This window comes from Esox lucius, chromosome 18, assembly GCF_011004845.1.
Source record: "Esox lucius isolate fEsoLuc1 chromosome 18, fEsoLuc1.pri, whole genome shotgun sequence".
Lineage (NCBI taxonomy): Eukaryota > Metazoa > Chordata > Actinopteri > Esociformes > Esocidae > Esox > Esox lucius.
In genome coordinates, this window is record NC_047586.1 from 6,817,984 (window position 1) to 6,839,662 (window position 21,679).

General features: G+C 38.6%; 2 protein-coding genes across 4 annotated transcripts; one reads left to right on the forward strand and one right to left on the reverse strand.

Annotated features, from left to right (window-relative positions):
- Nucleotides 1-250: 250 nt before the first annotated feature.
- pax1b (paired box 1b) lies at nucleotides 251-4,510 on the reverse strand. 2 transcript variants are annotated; one of them, XM_010882743.3, is made up of 6 exons: nucleotides 4,295-4,510; nucleotides 4,067-4,111; nucleotides 3,234-3,860; nucleotides 2,235-2,368; nucleotides 1,850-2,054; nucleotides 251-859 (listed from the first exon to the last, which is right to left on the reverse strand). In XM_010882743.3, the coding sequence occupies exons 1-6, from the start codon at nucleotides 4,320-4,322 to the stop codon at nucleotides 771-773; spliced, it is 1,128 nt and encodes a 375-aa protein (XP_010881045.2). In that variant the 5' UTR covers nucleotides 4,323-4,510; the 3' UTR covers nucleotides 251-770. The 2 variants fall into 2 exon arrangements, with proteins under 2 accessions (XP_010881045.2, XP_010881046.2); XM_010882744.3 differs by lacking the exon at nucleotides 4,067-4,111.
- An 8,756-nt stretch (nucleotides 4,511-13,266) lies between these two features.
- nkx2.2b (NK2 homeobox 2b) lies at nucleotides 13,267-15,112 on the forward strand. Of its 2 annotated transcripts, none has more exons than XM_020056138.2 (2): nucleotides 13,267-13,937; nucleotides 14,433-15,112. In XM_020056138.2, the coding sequence occupies exons 1-2, from the start codon at nucleotides 13,694-13,696 to the stop codon at nucleotides 14,984-14,986; spliced, it is 798 nt and encodes a 265-aa protein (XP_019911697.1). In that variant the 5' UTR covers nucleotides 13,267-13,693; the 3' UTR covers nucleotides 14,987-15,112. The 2 variants fall into 2 exon arrangements, with proteins under 2 accessions (XP_019911697.1, XP_010881047.1); XM_010882745.3 differs by having other exon boundaries at nucleotides 14,436-15,112.
- The last annotated feature ends 6,567 nt before the right edge of the window (nucleotides 15,113-21,679 follow it).

The following is a 21,679-nucleotide window of genomic DNA, read 5'->3' on the forward strand; positions in this document are numbered from 1 at the left end:
TGGCTGGGAGGTGGCATCTGGCCAAAGGTAGGTTACACAGAGATACCATCTTAGGAGGCGCCGAAATGTGCTCAGCATCGTCATCAGCAGAATAGATTGGTTTGCACGACTTAGAAGGGAGGTGTTAGCATGGTGGCAAATCAGCAGAAAAGTTATCATAGTAACCCTTTATATAAATCATAACTGTATCATTTTAATTTGACTAGTAGCCAACAATTACGAATCGAAGATATCGAAAAAGGCATTTCTGTTTAGTATGCCTTTATTAAGCACCGTTATAAAAAATATATATAATACAGCTTTTGCGGAAATCATTTACAAAATTACAAATACATGGTATTGTTCACATTTTGAACATTCCACTTCAGGCCATAACAAATGGAGACTGTTGACGTTTAACACAGAAAGCATGCAGGCCTATGGTGAGAAACAATGTGACCCTGTGCAAGACAATTAGCCCACATAAATAGATCTCTACAATTTTGAATTGGGATGTTTTTTGAATGAGTGAAACAGTAGAGATATGCAAATTAAGTCGTAAACGACACAAATGGTTTGGCGCAGATGAACAACACGGTAAAACATTCATTTCGACATTTGATAATTTTACATTTCAGTTGACATGATGCATTTAAACCGTCACTGAATGATTTTGAGAATGTAGGTTCGTCACTTACGGGTGGAATTCTTGAAAATACTCCAATAAGTTTACGCATTTTCTTTACATGGCATTTTTGAAGTGAGCTTGATGGTCCCTTGGTTTAGTTGGGTTATGAGGCAGAGGTGGGGAGAGATAGTCCATGCACGCTCAACGGCTCGTGCTGGTGCTTGCTCAAGGGACTGAGAGGTTTTCTGTCTCCTGTGAAAAAACAACAAAAAATATGCTGATGTCACAAATAACATCCACCGTCACAACAGCGAGCACACGATTTCAGTTAACTGCTCCCTAGCGCAAGGGAGCAGATACTTTTAGACCGTGGACTAACAAAGGCATGTCAATGTCTTATCGACTACTTCCAAGTACTATACTATAACTAGAAGCCTAAAATATATTATTATTAAAATAATTTGTAATTAAAAAACAAAACCTTTCAAACGGACCTATACGAGCTATTAAAAATGGCTTGAAAGTAGGATCACTATAATAAATGAGGTTTATCGAAATATGACGTTCAAATTAATGGACATCATTTGAACGTTATAAAGGCAACAATATATATTAAATCGTTTTGAACATTCCTTGGTGTATATCCATATTAATGTCTATGTTAATAGATATCAACTAATTTAATTATGAATGTATTATTATTATTAACTAATTTAACTTATTACAATAACTAATCATATTGATTGGATGTCCCATTTCTGTTTAAATTCCTCGTGCGAATATCTCAATTTTAAGAACAATTGGAGATAGCTGTCATCAGAAGTTTTGAAATTAAGGCATTCAACAGAACATCAGAAGAGTATGCAGACCCTAACACCGTGGGTCGAAACCTAAAGAACCAACCGTTATTTGCTAATTTGGTGTCTCGAGGATGTCAACGGTTGACATCTAGGTAATATTGTATAGGCCTAAATATACTGCGAAACCATCGGGAATAGCCTAAAAAACCAGAGCTAGTTGTTTGGCGACAACATGTAAAACTCTGAATGAAGGCATGTGGAACGGTAAGCTCGTACACAGTCATTATGGTATGCACAGGGTACACAGACCTGTAGCAGTATTATTTTACCATCAAGTAATGACTGTAGGCCTATGATGTAGGCGATCTCGACCAACTCATTCATATGTTTTTCCAATAAACATTATTGGTTTTTAGGGAGCCCAAATGGAGACCATAGTTACCTTCTCGTGGTTTGAAGGACATCGTCGTGTGAAGGTCTCCGCATTGCATGGTTGCTCCGCTGTTGGGGTGGGCCAAGCTCGCGCCCTGTGTCTGCCAGTGGTGACCAGCAGTCATGTAGTTACCCGGCGGGCCACCATATACCCCGTATTGGTTTGGGGGAGAGTAGGCACAAGCAGGGACATAACTAGTTAGGTTTGGAGAAGACTAGGAAAAAAGAAAAAAAGAACAAATTCTCAGAAAACGCAAGCAAACCGCCCTTTTTAAATTTATTTATTTTTACACGTTTATCGTTATAACAGTGGAAAATGTTGTGGAATCGGATTTTTTCTGATCCAATATATTCGTTGTTCGTGCATTGCCTGTGTAATATATTCCAACATTTACCTGGGGGTACTTAATGTCTGGTTCTAGGGGGGATTTCTCTATTCCATTGACTCCATGGGCAGAGGAAAACGTGGCTCGGTTTACGCTTGCCCACTCTTCCATTTTTGATGGGTACCCTTCAGCTCCAGCGATGGCTGTGGTAAATGTTTCAGCATATATGATTATGATGCGATATATGATTATTACAGACATTATCGTATTTGTTCGATATGTAGAGCTGTTCGTATATTTACTTGTGCGTCTAAACCTACGTATTTTCCCATCCAGCCCAGATGTTAATACAATTCAGTTTGCACAAACACAGGCTTGTAGTACAGCGTTTTATTAACAGATGTTTTTGATAAAAGTCGATTGGTGGGGAAATTCTCCGCTAAGCACATACTTCAAAAAAGCTTTACTTTCTCAAATAAGATTGAATGTTTGTGTTCAGAATGGGTTCAATTCCATGTCTTTATAAGTACAATGACATTTTAGAACATCTTGTATTTTATAACCCACATTGTTGTTGATGTAGGCCTAACTTCAGTGTTGTATTTAGAATGGAACCAATAAGATATTCGACATACAACAGAACGTCTAACTAACTTTGCAATGTGCTACGAGTTTGTTATAGAAATACAGGCCTAACAGAAAAAGAAACAAGAGACCAAACCACGAAGTAGGCGTCACCTTAATTGGCCTTTACGTATGGGATCATTGAAATATTTCAAGAGTTTTTATACACACCAGATGATTCCTATTCAATATTACCTAAACGTTCATAATTGTAAATGTGTTCTATTAAACTCATAATAAGGTCTCACTGTTTAGGGCTATACTATTATTGTATTTGTCGAACCGAATTCTTGAATATTACCTGAAAGAGACGTCTTTTCTCACGTTAATTAGTAAGCAACAAGTATGCAAATAATTTAGAGAGTGCGCTCAATGACAAAAACGTCTATACAACTGAGCAGAAAAAGTACCATGCGTGGACAATATATTACTTCTTTAACCCACCTGCGGGATCCATGAAGGCTCTGATGCCCAAAATGTTGCTGACTGTGTGTACCGAAGGCCATCCATGGCGGGAGAGGCTGACATGGCCTGCAGTGACTGGAACACCCGGACCGTTGCCAATTTTAGTCCCAGTGGGTGACATTGCGCTAGGGTATGAGTACGGGTACATATGGTTGTAGGAGAGCTGAGGAGGGGGAGGCTTGCTGTTCTCATACTGGCCTGGCTGGGAAAGGTTTCCTATTTTGTTGCGTAAAATTCGGCTGATGGAGCTAACAGAAGGTACATTATATTTATCACAAACTGCGTCCGCAAGAAGCCTGTCCCGGATCTCCCAAGCAAATATTCCAGGGTCTCCTTGTTTGTAGTCCCGTATGCTTTTCACCACGTTGGGTGTCGTGACCCGGGGTTTACTTCCTCCTATGGCACCAGGTAGTATGGAACCCGTTTCATTGTACCTCGCTAGTATCTTGCTCACGCATCCGTGAGAGACACGAAGCTGTCTACTGATGTCACAGGGCCGTATTCCAAGTTGAGCCAATTCCACAATTCGGATCCGAATCGAATTTGGCAGTGGTCGTCCGTTGACAAAAACCCCGCCAAGCTGGTTTACTTCTCCATATGTTTGATCTGCCATGGATGAATAAATGACGACTTGAATTGAGGTCATGCATAGGCAAGATTAACAAACTTACCCTGCTTTAGACGAATAGTGTGAACACAATCTCAATGTAGCCCACCCGAGCTTTATGCGTTCTTAATTCTCCAAAGCGTCTGGTTTAACATATAGCCTATCACTCATTAACATCTATGACTGAACTACATTTTTCTTTTACCTATTATGTTGTCAAACATCGGCAAGCAGCTCACTCCAAATGTGTCTGAAAATATAAAAAAGCCTTTGGAAATTGAAACACTGCCACTGATTGTACACGGACGCACAAAGTTGAGGATACGGCTACAATAGCCTATATATTAAAAACCTGCTGCATGCACAAACGTTTATGCGAATTTTATGTCTTGACTAACCGAGGATCCATGCAAAATGAATCACAATTGCTTACCCATTCCTTTTGCTGTGGGATTTTTCATCAACCAGTTATCATTGGGCGAATAGAGCAGTCTCTCCCCTTAGCATGTGATGAAGAAAATAGGTTTGCTGTGACTTTTTCCTTCAGCTCTGCTCTTGTATTTCTGGTAAAATGATCTAAGACGGCGAGTTTGAGCAAAGAGACTGGAGTGAGCGTTGTCCCATAAGGAGAAATGTGTCCATCCCGAAGGCTCAAGTGAGCGCAGATTAATCTGACGCGTCCATTACGTCAGTATCGTTGGTTGGGCTCAAAGCTATTGCAACCATTTCATTGGTCTGCTCATCGGCGTGTATGTTAGCCTCTTTTCCGGTTTTTTGAGTTCAGCTTCAGTAAGGAGAGCCTATGTCAGACCGAGCAGAAGGTTGCACTCTACCTCTTGCTTTAATTAAACTTTCAACAACCTTGATATTGTTTCGTTTGATTAAAACTGCGCCTAATAACCGTATGGATACAACAAGCATTTCATACGTTTCGATGCACTTTCTTCAAACTTAGTCGTTACATATTTTATCTATGTCTAGAGTGCGTGATTAATAAAAATACTGTTAACCCAAGGCAAAGACTGATATATACTGGGAACATTGAAAATTTATTATTGTTATTTGGAGTGTGGCCTATGCAATGGGCTCTATTTCTTCTTTCGTGTTGAAATATTCTTGATTACGTGCTTCATGAAGTTGGACCCTTTAGTTTCAGAATAAATAATATAGCCTAGCTGTGCTATTGAAACGAAAAGTGATAACAATGCAGCCTACTGATTTTGATAGGTCTAAACCCACGTAGGCCTGTGTGAGCAATATATCACATACCATTTATTTAAAGACTTTTAATTTGACAAACATATGGTCGGTTTTAAGGTTACATTGGTGTTCACCCGACCGGCTAATTACAGCGGTTGTATGACAAATATCTGGCATAGCTTATGACTACTGTACCCGGATCTTTGCTTTTATTTCTCTATGAAATACAATGATTTTTAGACTACGCTCTTTCTCTATGACATTTTTTTTAAATGGCCCTATATCAATCAGAAGGCTGTGTGAGTTATTTATACATTTTACTTCAGTGCTTCACACATTTATATGATGATTAATCCGCCCTAGCATTTACATTCAATATAAGGTTAAATGTCGGCTCAGACAGTCAAAAATAAAGAAAGATTAAACGTTTTAGTTTTGTTAGATAGGCCGAGGGGTGGTTTCCCTTTATCCGGAGTATTATTCCTGAAGGTGGGCCTATAGAATAGGGTCGCTTTTTAATTACGGTGCTTCTGTGCTTTTTTAGACATTAGTTGTATTAATTGAAATGCATTTGCCTAAAACATAGCACTACTGATAAGTTAATATGCTGCATATGCGAGCTCGTCCACACACACACACACACACGCGCAAAAAGCAGTTTTACATCGAACTCATTTCCGGTAATTTGGACATAGAAAACACTGAGTAATTTTGACCCAACTGTTGGTTATTTTGGGAACCTATGGGTAATTTAACCATAATTTGGGTTCTTATTCACTTTCATGGTGAGATGACCTTTTAAATAGACATATTCTGTTTTAACTTGTATGAAATCGTGGTTTTCATATTGTCACAAAGTGGTAGATATCCCAATTTTGGGAAATTAATGTGCTCTTGAAGAAGTATTTTCTTTGTCTAAGCCTAAAGATTCAGTATTCAACGTTACATGTGATAGCAATATAACAAAACAGATTAACCAGAATAATATTAACATGTTAGTCTTTTAGGGCAGGTCAAGGTCCCTTTTTACTGCCCTGGGGTATTGGGATTTATCTGTAGACTAGAGGGAAGAGTGTCCTCAACTAACACCACTTCCCACAGTATGTGCTCTCCCACACTGGACACTAAAAAGAAAAGGTTCTTGGAAGACAATTTGGGGGTTCTTCGTTGAAACTCTAGGGGAACCTGGAAGGAATAGTGTGAAAGGGTATTTCAAAGAACTAAAAAAATATATATATTTTTTCAAACTTTTATTTAAGAATCCATTAGGGGGGCTTTGAAGAACACGATAAACATTTAGGGGTTCCCCCATATAATTAATTTCAAGAACTACGTTTTTAAAGTGTGCTTAGGCTCATAGGTAGCCTGGGGATGCATGGTGTTTTGCTGGTTACTCTCAGGCTGACCAAAAAAAATTTGTAAGCCAAGGGTCCAGTCTTCCCGCTATGTCATATCTCAATAACCCGGGATCAATAAGCCAGCATCAATAACTCAACCTTGTTCTTTTGAAAGAAAACAACACAAATGACCCTAAGAAATCAAGGCCACAAAGGTTCGAATGTTTATCTTTAACAAATAATTTACTAAAGTAATATGCACATTACGTTATTTGGCTTGGTTTAAATTTGATAATGCCAAAGGACACCGTAATTAGATATAAGATGACCAACGGAATTTTCCAATTAATAACATACTAGTAGCGTGCAATTAGCTAATAACTTCGTTAATTACTGACTCCTCCCACGATAACAGTTGGTCACTAAAAATAATACTCCAGGTTCGCTTTATGATCAGTATTTTTTTTAACAACAATAACCAGTGAGTTTGTTCAAAAGGGGACAGCATTTACAGCTGCAACTGAATAATGATCCGAAGGCCAACCCACCTTTTTTAACTGGAATGGTTTCAATTTTCTTTTTTTCTTAGTGACTCATTTTTTATTTAATAGGATAGTGATCTCATCGTTTAGTTAGACGACTAGATTAAGTCAAGGAGATTGGAAGCCAAGACGTAATCGCAAATAGATCTGGGCACACCTGCATGAGACCTTAGCATAGCCAGTTCTCTGTAATTCGCCTGACGACTTACATTGGCTTGATGTGATGTGGTTTTGGAGCTGATATGTGATGCATTCGGAAGAGAATAGGTTGTGCAACATATAGTTTTATTTCAGCTTTTTTGTTTTATGAAGAAAATAATTCAAATTTAGAATGCGTTATTAATTATCATTATCCAATTACCAGTATTTAAATTATCCTGCAGTCTACAGCATGTACGACTTCCCATTATATAATTAGAAAATGCCATTGTAATTTATATGATCTCCCACTGGCTGAAATAAGTAGATAATAAGACTTGGAAAGTACAAGTTGTACTGAAATCGCATATTATAATATAATATATTGTCAGTATACATTTACGCTATTTCTAGCTACAATTGTTATAGGGCAGTCTGTATCCCTATGTAAACGTGGTACTTCCGCTGTGACAGAGGATATATTATTATGGAGAATATATTCCGAAACACAATTTCTCCTCAAATAAATTATTATAAAGTAATTAATCATTATTGCTTTTTAACCTAGCAGAAATAATTACATTTTTGTAAGTTTGCATTTTTGAATTAGAAAATCTACATGGACAGGAACAAAGCGATTGTCACACCAGAGCTAGTTGCCTACCAGTTTTCACATTCTTGGGCCCAAATGCCGAATGTTCTTGTTGCCATTAGCGACCTTGCGTCACATTTCTATTGGCAAAATTGCCCCCCTTTCATATAATGATTGCTTTTTGGGGTTAGTCTTTGGCAACCTTGAATGTATATCCAGAATTTCCACAATAGGTTGAGCATTGGAATTTAAAACAATTGTTCTCAACTGTTTCTTTAGTATCAAAATTCTGGACTACCGAGCAATTACGGAGTCTAACACCGCGACCTTTTTTTCTCCATACAATGATTGCATATTGCATGTATTTTGATGAGGAATAAACACATGAACACCTATATTGACATGTTTAAAACTCTTTTTGCCCGATAATGAAATCATGTAAGTGTTTATGTTCATCATCATGTAGAGTAAATATATAGACTTGTATTTTCTATTATTATTTTTAAACATTAAAACATCGTTGGGTCCTGGCCCTCCAGTTGAGAAACACCGCGTGCAAACGTACGTTCAGGGAAGGGCCACATTCTTAGAACCAGCAGAGCAAACCCTCGGCATTATGAAATCTCCCCAATATTCGATCGCAGGGCAGGTGTCCTGTTCACTGAATGCTTCGTTCGTTCATGAGTAAATGCAGCGCTGATCTTTATTGCCTGATCACTATGGTTTAATGGTTCCACAAAACAGTCCTCTCAATGATGTAGGCTTTTACGGTGGGTATTTTTATGTAGTTCAGTCAGGCTTAATTGTTTCAATTAAGCACGAGGATGGTATATTGTAGGCCTAATGCGTAGGAGTTGCTTTGCTTCTTCTGGAACTGGGGGTGTGCCGCACTCTTTCCTAGTGTTACACTGTCTAGGATTGAGTCCTGACTGCCACTGGATGTCGTGGCAGGAAACCTCACCTCAGTGGGATTGGATATCCTTGACTCATCGAGCTCTAGCAACGCCCTCAGGCGGGTCAGGGGCCTGCAAAAGCTAACTGAAATCGTCAGCCAAGTGAAAGTGTCCTGGTGGAATTCTTGGTTGAACATAAAATGTGGAAGAAAAAACAACAGAATGTATGTATTCCTCGGCCAAAAGACGTGAGACGATCTTCAACCCTCTTGAGCACTTGGGATGTGCTCAGACTGGTGGTTAGTAGCCTACAATTGAAATGTAGACTGTCTAGAGGCCAGTTATACTCATATGCCCAAGGTGACCCAGTTCGCTTGGCGCCCGTCAGCTTCCTCATGACTGTCAGGTTCCGCGACGCATACCAATCATACGTCTTGAAAGTTCTAGCTGAAGAATAGCCCTGATATGAGTAACAAGAACTGTAAAACACATAATTACTTCAAAATACGGGAAAAATATATTTCCATTGTTTTGCATTATTGTTCATCACTCAACTACAGTCTCCTTAGAAACCAGTGAAGGTAGCTTGCTTAGGCTCCCATATAGGTGTAAATGATTCTGCGATGAGCCACATAACCTGCATATGACCTGTATAATCACGGACGGGGTCATTTACAGACTGCATTTCTTTTTAATCGGTGGACTGTTGCTACATGGGCTGTACCGCAGACCCATAGCTGCCGCGAGAAGCCTGTATGCTTTTCTCCATTCCCGCAGCGCTGCACGGTAGCCTTTGAAAGAAGCCATTGTGCTGTCTGTCCACACATACTGTCAGAGACAGACGGCTAGCGGTAGGTTTAGTACAGCCCCTAACCTACGGTCTATACCGACATGGCAAAGCTGAAGATATCAGCTTTTTATGAAGATATCAGTGTGACTGCTGATGTCTATTACAGGTACTGTGTGACAAAAAGTGACCATGTGACAAATTAATAAATAGATCTTGTAGAGCGGTGGAGTTGTGAGGGAAGTTGAAAGGTCAGATTAAACTACGACTCTCATTTCAACGGTCTTTACCGCTAACATCTGTCTGCTACTATCCAGTGTGGTTGTGTTTCACTTGATTATATTGAGAAGCAAATGAAGAAAAACATGAACCATGTGATTAATGCTACGTATTGACTGTACAAACCCGTGTGAGAACTGCGGTGTGGAATGAATTAATGTAATATCAGTTTGTTCAGATCATATATCCCCATTATTTGGAAATTGGCACTGTTCACAATCCCCAACAATCGCTTTGTTCGTTTTTCCATGTAGAGATTATGTGCACTCTACCTGAGGGGAGGTTTAGATCAGGCAGATAAGAAAGGCGAAGTGATGACACGGTTGCCCTGGAAGCCGGATATTTAGGACACGTTCTTCCTGCCTTGTATAACCCTTTGTAAATATATTTTTTGTTCAACATTATGTCTGAGACACACATTATACCGTCTGTGTGAACTGAACATATAGTTTCTCACAATCTAAAAGCAATTCACTACATTAACTTGCTTCAGACTTTTGACCGCTGTGCAAATCCGTGTCCCAGACTGCCTCTAACATATATAGTAGTTGGGTTATTAAGGCGATGGCGCCACGATCTGGACACACGTGTACATTACACATCAAGTCCTGGCATGATCTGGTGCCAGTGGCATTCAACTCTTTCCCTACGAGGTCCGGAGCCTGCTGTTCTTCTGTTCTACTTTATCATTAATTGCCTGGCATCCCAGGTCTAAATAAGTCCCCGATTAGAGGGTCGAAATAGAAAAAAACTGCGGAACTAGCTGGAATGAGTCTTTTAATGTCAATGGATTTAACATGCGTTGAGACGTTATGCGTTATGTGTTTGGGAAGTGATTTCCCAAATCATTGACCTCATACACGTTTCAGCTACACTCATCCTTTAATTGGCAATGGACATTTTAACCATCTAGTCTGGCTGAATTAGTCGATTCGCTATCATGAATGGAAAATTATTTTGATGCTGAATGCTCATAGTGGCTTTCAGCCGTTGTCGTCTTGAACCAGTAGGTGGCACTCTTGACCTAACATTGACAAAGAAGTCCTTCTGAGCGCTGTGATGGGATTGGTTCACGGCTGAACGAGGATTGTGTGTGTGTGTGTGTGTGTGTGTGTGTGTGTGTGTGTGTGTGAGAGAGAGAGAGAGAGAGAGAGAGAGATGAGAGTATGTGTTCTTGCAGGCTTTTTATCTGCCTGTGCTTACCTGGCATGCTATTACTCCTTCATACCTCCACTTTTTAGCCAGCAATGTTGTGAGAGCAAATAATTTCAGGCTTCCTGCAATGCAATTTGTTTACACTGATTGTTCTTTTGAGCAATCGATAAAATGTGTTGTATCACATCCAATCTTTTTTTGTTTAATAAACATTGAAATCAGGATGCTAACTGTAAACCACGTGGCCTTCTGCTATTAGATTCTTCTGTAGGAACGGTTGTAATGCATTGCATATGAAATGCTGAAAAACCTCTCACAAACAAACATGAATAAATGTCATCATTTAGCTTTTGAATCAATACAGAAACTACCATATTCATCAATATTGTTTTTCTACATAATAATTGTGTTTATTGTGATGTCCAATGTCCTTGATTTTCGGGGTGCTTGTGCCCTAAAAGATAAAACCCCTTTTCTCACTATATACTGCATGGAGATAGCGGGTGTTTCTTTGTTTGCGTCTTTAGGATCGCAGAGAATCTTTCGTCATAATTTCACTCTCGTGATCGAAGCCCAGTTAGTAACGCTGAACAATGATAAACATGTCATAGAGCATTATAAATAGGAACCAGTCTCCTTGGCTTCGATCCAATCCTGCACTTTGTCATGTCCCAATGTTGGGGAATGTTAGGAGGTGAATGTTAGCTGAAAAGACTGGTCCTAAGACTGATGACATTCACAAACCCCAAACTGGACAGACATCACAGTGGGCCACAAACATTTACCGAAGATCAGAATATGTACTTCAAATAGCGACCAACTAGCGTCCAATTTTAAATACAGAAAGGTTTGGTCCTGAGATAAATGAGTTTGGGAAACACCCTTGAAAGGCTGATTTAGTACCTCAAGAAGCAGGCAAACAGAATGTGCTTGGCCTCAGTGAGAGGAGTGTCTGCCTTTAATCCCTATGGGTAATAGGGTGTGTACCATAGAGATTGTAATTCTATGGTGTGTACTGTATAAATTGAGTGAGAGTGTAAACGACTTAGTAAATCAATAGCCTCTCAGCTTGTGTTTGACCACCCCATTTCCGATTAAACTATTAATTGATAGTGATATTGTGTTATACAAAAGTTTTTACACAATAAAACAATCGCAATAATACAAATAACAATACCATTAATAATAATCGCAGTGTAAATAATTTAAATGTCAAAATCATGACCGTACAGATGTATCACAGGTCCTAATCTATGTTTTTGTGTGTTTGTTGTGTGTGTGTATTTGTGTGTATGTGTGTGAGGGGTAGAGGCTGGGTGGGTCAAAGATGAATGAAGAGATAGTCCATTGAAAGCAGTTGAATACCATGACAACTAGGAGCGACCTCGGATTTATTCCGAACAGTTACGGCACATTGTAAGGGGGCGTCAATCATCTATTATCTTGCCCCTGAAATAAATGCAAAATCTCAGCCTGCACAAAAACTTCCAAAAGGAGCCGGACATTTGTCTACATTTCTCCGATTGTCTGCAGCTTAGCAATCGGTTTGTACGTGTGTTTGCTTAGCCCGACCACCCAGGACGCCCGGAGGATTCGCTGAGAACGGGAATCATTGTCACCCACATCACATACATTAGATGAGGCCAGTGGACCATAGAGAAGGGGACAGCGATCAAAATAAAAAGATCAACATAAAAAAATAATAATATGAATAATATTATGCGCTATATAGTTTATTTTCCCACGTGAATTGAAAATAACTAATTGCTAAAACTAACTATTTTTGATTTGATTAAAATATATATATATATATATATATATATATATATATATATATATATATATATTATTTTCAAAGGATAAAAAATGTTGTGTGCATAAATGGACGTGCTAGGCTATGCATATGGATTAGAGTTAAATATTTATAACTGAGATAGAAAACTATAGTGAGCACAACCGTTAATAATAAGATAATGACGATAATAAAAGGAATAACAGCGATTATCAGAACAGCGAAATACCAGCGAAATACGTTTTATATTCATTGTTCCAAAAAACAATTACTGAAATACTATTATTATACCATAAGAATATGTTATTAATCCCGATGTTTCTTTACTGTTGGCAACGTAAAGAGGTAAGATGCAGAAATAGCAAACATCATTGAATGTCAGGTTATGTCTCATTCAGGAGACACTTGTTAAGGCTACTTAAGTTAAGCCTGAACCAAAATATTGACCTTAAAGGATTTCATGAATTATCCATATTGAACACTCCAAGTAAAAACTTCGATCTTCAGGCTAATTGGGTAAATCTGCCTATGTTATTATTTTGAATTGGCTACATAATATTTAAAGCAACAAACTTTAGTGATTTTGATGTAAACAGCACGCACACATGCCCCTCCCCATCTCCGTAATTATATGACCCATAATACTAGTCATCACATTTCTGAAGTACCAATAAGAGAGGTTCGGATGTCCCCAGACCGTACCATTTCACACCCACAGATAGCCTTCATCCACTTGACTCCAAGGATCCGCCTACACGTGTTTAGCTTCTTTGCTGCGTTTTTCAGGATTCATTTTCCATTTCAGGCTGAATGTTTCAACTAAACTTATCTGGACCAGTCCGTCGGGCGATGGCTTCCTTTATGCCAGTCTTCTTGCAGAATCCATGAGCTTCTTCTCACCACCAACTCCTGCGCTATTCAATTAACAACACGTATAGGAGCCTTCTCCACGAGTCTGCGGTGAACCATTGCTGCATGCCAGGATTAATTCTCCGTTTGGTTTGAATTAACCCAAAGGACGTTGCCGGAACGTCGTCTTAACCTCATCTTGATATACTGTCCTATTGTTCGGAAAACGAACTCTGTTTACTGCGCGCGCCACAGACTTTCTCACAACATGTCGATTAGCTACACAAAGACTGGCTTCTCGGTTAAGGACATTTTGGATCTTCCAGACACCAATGATGGTTCTGGAACCGAAGAGACGGAAGATGAGAACGAGGAGGACACTAGAGAGATTTTGACGCAAAATCCCTCTTCTGAAAACACTGGAAATATGCCCTATAAGAGCCTTTTGTGTGATGGTGGTGATGGTAACACCTACTCAAGATGGATTGCCTCCTCCAACATCCAATATTCATGTAAGTAGCTGTTTAAAAGTTAGTTTAATAAATATCGACATATAATTGATTTGTTCACTTCCAAGTTAGAGTATTCGTTACGTTATAAAATAACTTGTTATTAAAAGCAAAAACACAATTTCATTGCTGTTTTATGCAAAAGAACACGGTTTTGTTCATAAGTTAGGCCTGCACCTTATTGCTTTCACTTCTTAGCCTAAAATTTAATTATTGCTCTATTCATGCTTAATCAGAATATTTATAATATCGTGCGTAATGCAAGTAGTATCCGTGCGTAATTAGCCTGTCCATGCGTAATCAACATATTTTGATTATTTTTACTAATATGCTATTGTTTTCGATGATATTCTATTCAATAATACTGGCTCAATAAACTGCTCGTGTGTTATGTAACTAGCCGCAGTTATGTATTAAACATTTTTTGAAAAAATATAACCAAATTTTATAACATTTCATTGCCTTGGATAATAACCAGACAGTTTGTTTCCTTTCAAGCAGTGCATGGCTTCTCAGTTAATTCTCGAACCCACACAAAATCTCCAGAGTTGTCCGCGGACGAATCCCAAGACATCGACCGAGACATCGCAGGTGACAGCAGCGATTTGGGAAAGAAGAGAAAAAGAAGAGTGTTGTTTTCTAAAGCGCAAACCTACGAACTTGAGCGTCGATTTCGACAGCAGAAATATCTCTCCGCGCCTGAGAGGGAGCACCTTGCCAATGCACTACGACTGACCCCGACGCAGGTGAAGATCTGGTTTCAGAATCACCGGTACAAAATGAAGAGGGCACGCGCTGAGAAGGGTTTAGAGATTGTTCATCTCGTGTCCCCGAGACGGGTGGCCATCCCAGTTTTGGTCCGGGACGGGAAACCTTGCGACACTAGCAAATACCAGGAACTTGAGGCCTCGTTCAGGGCTGGAATGCCCTTCTCAGCGTATAGTGCCTATTCTCTCCATCACATGCATATGCGCTCCCACTACAGTTCCGACGCCATGACACATATGCCCAGTGTCCATCATTTGGCGCAGATGTACCAATGGACTTGGTAGACCTTGGATATTTCAAAGAACAAACACAACTTTTACTGATTTGGATTTGAATATTTCCAAGAGCTGTCATAACTGATAATGGGGTGGCCCATGAGGTCCGGACAATGTTCGAAGGCTCGTTAGATTCCTTTGGTTTTATAATGTTTGCTAAATGAATGTTATAGCCTAAAGAAATGTTATTTCTGTTGTAAAGTTCTCAAATGCTTATTATTAATTAATTTATGTATTTTGGTGGACTGTGTATTGAACTTGAATATTTATGGCCGTGAATAAACCTCTGTTAGTTCGATTTGGTAATCCATTTATTATTGTACAAAGAATACATTGTTTGCAGAATTTGCTTATATTGCTTAGATTATTAAATACTATATTATTTGTTAAAATGTTATGGCCAAGAAACCATAAGCTATTATGATCTTATTGTCATGAATGAACTCTGCATATCTAGCATCTCGTGCAAAATATGTGAAACATTTCTGATTTGTGATTTTCTTGATATAATTTGGTTCGGGTTTATTGTTGGAATAGAACAAAAGGAAACATACAATGCCGAAGAGAAGCTCTATCCAGAGTAAATAGACTCGTTTAGTTTCATGTTTTGCTGTACTAACTATACATTTTCATATGTATAAACTATAGGACTACATTCATTCTACAGGTCATTATTCTATTAAAGAGCATCTAAAAATCACTCCTTATAACTAAAAATAATACTATTCCACATTTTCCATGAACAATGTTTGCTATTACAGCAAATTAAAAAAGCATAAAAAATATATCAAATACAAAATAACGTCCTCAGAATCATTCCTCACTTTGCAAAACCCTATAGCGTATACACGTACAAAGAACCCGACAGTTGGAAAACAGTGCAGCTGGATGTTTAAGGGGATTGCACATGCAGCGTGGAGAAGACGGGATGTTGTTGGATGGAGAGCTGTGGAGGGTATTTGTTTCTATTCATCGTTGTCAGTGGGGTCAGCTCATCAGCCAGTAAAGATAGGAGTAAGTATCTCTGAGGATTTGTAAAGGCTGTCATTTGGTTCTTTTGTGACCCTCACTGGAAACGTTGTGTTCCATATGGGCAGCTGGCCCCGTGGAGGGGATGGGGAGGGACCCCCAAATAAAACCAAACTTGTGTTCTGCTTTCAAAACATCCCATTGTTGCCTCTTTAGAGAATAATATAATTAAAAAATTCATGCAGTATATTTTCTGGGCTAAGACGCCTCATTCACATACTAACTTCCTTATTCCTATCTGTTTTCTTTCCCTCTCTCAATTTCTCGGTACAAATCTTTCCTAAAGTTTCCAGGTAGATAGAAATGTGTTGGTGTCAGTGGATAACTGTATTCTGAACAAGCATGTGATAAATACGATCTAATCGGCTTATGAACTACAGCTTCACTCTGCGGAGGTCTATCAACTACTGAGCGTCAAATAACTTTTTGGGAGTTTTTCTTTGCCAGAAGATGGCAGTATATGCCTTACTGAAAATGGATAGACCTCAATCTTTCCCGAATCTGCATTGTAACCCCCGAGTGCACTGCGTTTCCCCATTTTTCCCAGGACCGATGTTACATATATTACAAATATATTGATCAGTTAATAATGATAATCTAATTTATATTTATTAAGCATTTCATCAATGGTTTTATGTCTGTTTGTATTGTTACAGCTAGTTTAGCTCTTTACATAATTAAGATTTAAAAGTTACCATATTTATTTGAATCAAAGCATGTTTAGAGGTTGTATTTGAGTATTAATTTATTAATTTCATAGATTAACAGAACTAGAGAGACACTACAAAGATAATGTTTTGCTCAACAATCTGCTCATTCAATCCAGAACGGATTGCGCAGGGGCACATGGGAAATATGTAAGGTGAGTGGTTTGTCCACAGAGGGGAGCAGTTGGGCAACCAAAGACCTTGGACTAGAAGAAAATAATCTTCTCGTTGGCTATTGAAGAATTTAACCTAGAACCTTTAATTATATCGGATGGCGACGTGCGGCAACAACATTGCCTTTTTTTGTCCCATAATCTAGCAGGCTATTATTATGGCCTGACTGGATATACAATACACAACCACTATCCCTATTACAGTCTTTGTCTATGGGCGGTCTTGCATTCTCCACCTGTATTCTCACAGTTTCCGGAACTAGGGGTCGAATGGGCCAGCCTACTGATTTAGGATCGTGACATTTAGACTTCAATTATATCGACAGGGCCGTGGACCTGATGTATATCAGCACTATGAGACAGTTTATGAATACTGTACCTGACTTGGGCAATTCTAGGACTTGACCATTAGGGGGGCTCAGCCCCCAATGAGAATGTGAGATGTGGAAAGCACAAATAATTCATCACTTCTATTACATTACCCAAAACAAAGACCTTATGGGTGCCTGCCCTCAAACTGACACTCTCTAAACTGCCAAGAAAAAGGGGTCCAAATAGGTTTCCAAGTGTATCCATTAAGGCGTGAACTAAAGATTGTGAAATAATCCATGCTTTCATAAAAAGCACATGGCCACCATGAACAAAACACACGGTAGACCTACAATGAACAAAAAGGATGTGGAAGTTAAGAATATATAATCGTAATAAGCAGGAAACCATTTTGGGGATGCACAACAATAAGTGGGGACAACACATCTGCTATTTTTAAGCAAAAAAACAATCCTACTTAACTTGTAAAACATAAATATATGTATGTTACATATGGATATATGTATACATTGGGTATTGAAAGTCACCACCCACTTTCAGAATGTTTTTGTTGCCTAACAGCCTGAAATGAAAACACATGAAATCAGATTTTTTCCAGCTTAATTTACACACAATAACCCACAATATCCAAGTGGGAAGAAATATATATAAATATGAAAATAGATTAAAATAGAAAACTGGAAAATACCCAATTTGATTTAGGTGAAAACCGCCCTTACATTTCATTTCAAACGTGCTGAGGTAAAACCAACCACCCACCAGATCACTGATTAAGCTAATTGGCTTCCATATTTGATCAATTGTAGTGACTGATACATTCAGTATAAAAACGGTTGTATTATTCCCATTATTAAAACTGCAGAGTGTAGTATCTTGTTATTATGCAGAATCTTATCTTATTACTACAGAAGTTCTTTGATGGTAGTTTTCTTGTTTTCTTACTGCTGCTGTTGTCAGTTAATCACACCCGCACGCTTTGGAGGATAGATCACAAAATACCAGAGGCTTTAAGGGATTGCAGAAAATAATTACTTAACATTTTCAGTGGGGCTGAGATGAAAAACAGGAGGGCTGAACCCCCCCTAAATAGGATCTAAAATCACCAATGACCTGGTCAGATCATCAGTCACCTTTCCTTTAAACACCTCCCTCCTGATTTCAACCCATACTTAGCATGCTTAACTTATTGATTTCTGCCATGACCATTTCAGGCACAGTTGTTTATATAGTAGGGATGTTTCACAAATACAGGTACGTTTTGCATCCCTTTGATATTTTAATTTAAATTTGCCCACCAGTACTTATTTACATATGTGCATCATGCTCGAACTGTCAGATATCACATTTTAATTAAACTTGGCTAAATATTTTGTCTTGTCATAGAAATCCAGCATTTTAATATTATTACACTGATTTGCCAGATGGTGGCGCTATAACAAGCAATTGAAAATGAAAACCTTTGCAAGGTCATGCACTCCATTTAACCTAAACATGGGAAATTCCATACATACAGTGGACAATAGCAGTTTCCGTTGTGTAGATAAATATAGGTAAAAAAAGGTCTGTTTTTAAACAAGATATATTTTTTTTGGTCTTAGATTCAAAATGTGATAGAAATCTAAAGTTTGAAGTAAAATTGTTAAAAGAAGCACCACTGCTTTTAGTACTTCACACACCGTCCTTTAACTAGTATAACATCACAGAGTCTTCTCTTAATTATGATTGTTGTGGTGGGAAAACCCAATGGATTTGAGACCATTCATTTGTGCCGAATCTCTCCGGATCATCAGTCCCCCACGCACACAGAGTTTAGCACACGACATGTCACCTCATATGTAAACCTCAGTAAAACAGAAAGTCATTAATTAACACCTTCTAATGGACTTGGAAGAAAAAAATCTATTAATGGGAAGATTAGGGGTTTAGGCGGTATATAATTCCGTAAGGCACTGTATGACAAATGACACTGTATGACAAATGACACTGTATGACAAATGACACTGTATGACAAGTGTATTATATTCATCCTCCGTGGGAAGAATAAGTATCATATTAAATAATGAGTAGTAGACTGAATCGTATACAGTAGGCCTACATATGATTTCACTTTCTTCATATGAAGCGTAACTAATAGAATTGCCATTCAGAAACACTAATTGGTTACCCAAACCTAGTCAGAGTTGAAAGACCATTTAATCCCAGTAAAAACATGTTGTTCCTGTTAACGTCAGACGTCTACACTGTGTGTAACATACACCATCCACCCTCTCGCTGGACAATACATAGTCTCCCTGTGTTTATTCAGTGCCCTATCCACCTCTTTCATACCCACAGACAGACATGCACGATGAGCCTGGAGCAGCGCCGGGTCTCCATCCCAAATGGCTCCCTATTCCACACCGGGCGCACTACACACGACTGGAGTCCACTTTTGACCGCAGGGAATAGCATGTGGTTTGGGACGCAAGCAGGTTTTCATTCGGAGCAGTCAGGCGGTGGCACACACGGTAGTCCTTCGGCGCAGTGGCGCACTGGAAGTCTCTCATCTGCTTGTCTAAGCGTTGCCTTGCCTGGCTGCCTAGCTGATGGTTACCTATACGCTCACAAGAGCTCTTCACATGGGGATCTGACCGACGCCACATTTTAGACAGACAATCTGAGTTCCAAATGACACCCTGTGCCCTTCATAGGGCAGTATTTTTAACAAGAACTCTGCGGGCCATGATGAAATGGATATGTAAAATTTAGTAAAAGTATAGTGCACTGAATAGGGAAGAGAATGCGGATTTAGACTTGGTAGTGTGCACGTGGTCACTGCCAGGTTTTTCAACCACAGCTGTCCTCTGGGTAAAATGCTGACATGAAAACAACTGTGTTTGTGGTTAAAAAAAACAATGCGTGCAGTGTGTGTGAGACAATACTTTGTGATGCAAACTTGACCTCAAGACCAGGAGGCATAGAGGTTGTGGGAGAAGCAACGGTTGTCATGTCACACCATGACAGACCCAAGCTTTTATTGTCGACTTGATATACAGTTCCCAAAGAAAGTCTACACTAGTGGCTAACAAAAAACCTCTGCTACCTCTGACCTCATACTAGATACACAGACACAATTGTACTAGTGCGTAAGTAGATAAAGGATAGACAAAATAAATCTGTTTAAGTAGTACTGCAAGACAATGCAAGGACCGGTTTGAGTCAAATTCTCAAAACAACACTGCGTAAAACCTTGTTGAGGTGGCAGGAACACATCATAGGTATCACAGTAATGAAAATGTTCTAAAGGGGTTATTTGGCTGTGCCCATCTAAGAACTAGTTATGTTGCATCTCTGTCAGAAATCCTAAGTGTTCTAGCTAGAACCTAAGGGAAAGACACTGTTATGCCTGTCAAAATTTAAGATAGATATAAATTAATGAGTAAAGGCCAGGTAAAAAGTTTGAAGGGAAACGTGCTTCGGTCTTTAGAAAAACTTTTCAGTGAGAAATATTTTAAATGCTCAAGAGTCTTGGCTTAATTGTGCTTAATTTTAGAGACTGGTTTTGAATGTAGCAGTTTAAATTTGATCGGCTCACGTTTCAAACAAAGGTATAAAGTTTGGGCCAAAAATCGCTTGTCTAAAGATTCTGCAGATTGGGAAACCTACAGACACTTTACACTTCATGTAAGACTAAAACAAGGAACGCAAAATCGAATTATTTTAAAGATAGGTTCACATTTTCGTAAGCCTAGACTGTTTTGGAATCAACTAAACCGTATTCTCAATAAAACAAAAAAAAAACGTGTAAACCAGATACGAATAAGTAATTACATTATATCTGATCTTTTACTCATTTCACATGCTTTTAATCAGCATTACTCTTCTGTCTGTGGTTCCCAACTTAACTTCTGTGGTACGGCTGTTTCCTCAAACGTTAACAGCTCTAACGGCTCATTTTTGTGTTGAAAAATTCTAATCAATTATCACAGTACATACAATCACTATTTTATCTCCATTCCAATCCGATTTTAGACCAAATTTTTTACTACCACGGTTCTTCTAAAATTCACTAATGATGTATTCTCATCCTTTGATAAAAACCAATCTCCAGGTAAATTTTTTTTTGATCTTTCCAAAGCTTTTGATGTGGTTGATCACAATCTCCTCCTTGATTAGCTCTATTCTATAGGTTTAAATCAAGATGCTCTCCTTTGGTTTAATGCCTATCTTCATAATAGACATCAGTGTGTTGTCTTTCAGGGTTCTCAGTCTGACTGTTTAATTGTTGAAAAGGGTGTTCTGCAAGGTTCTATACTAGGAACACTTATTTTTTCTATTTTTATAAAGGACTTACCTCAAATATACTCAAATTGTCTTGTTCATCTTTATGCTGATGACACTGTTATTTACACTTCTAACTCTGATACATTACAAATCCAGAATTCTTTATAACTAAACTAAACTGGCTTAATGAAAACATACTC

What these genes read in the sequence shown, in the direction of transcription:
- pax1b (XM_010882743.3), bottom strand. Translation starts at nt 4,322, where the DNA reads ATGAAAAATCCCACAGCAAAAGGAATGG. An exon ending in CAGACATTAAGTACCCCCAG is followed by an intron (nt 2,055 to 2,234) that starts GTAAATGTTGGA and finishes CTTTTTTCCTAG; the next exon opens with TCTTCTCCAAACCTAACTAG. An exon ending in GTCCTTCAAACCACGAGAAG is followed by an intron (nt 860 to 1,849) that starts GTAACTATGGTC and finishes GTTTTTTCACAG; the next exon opens with GAGACAGAAAACCTCTCAGT.
- nkx2.2b (XM_020056138.2), top strand. Translation starts at nt 13,694, where the DNA reads ATGTCGATTAGCTACACAAAGACTGGCTTCTCGGTTAAGGACATTTTG. An exon ending in CTCCAACATCCAATATTCAT is followed by an intron (nt 13,938 to 14,432) that starts GTAAGTAGCTGT and finishes TTTCCTTTCAAG; the next exon opens with CAGTGCATGGCTTCTCAGTT.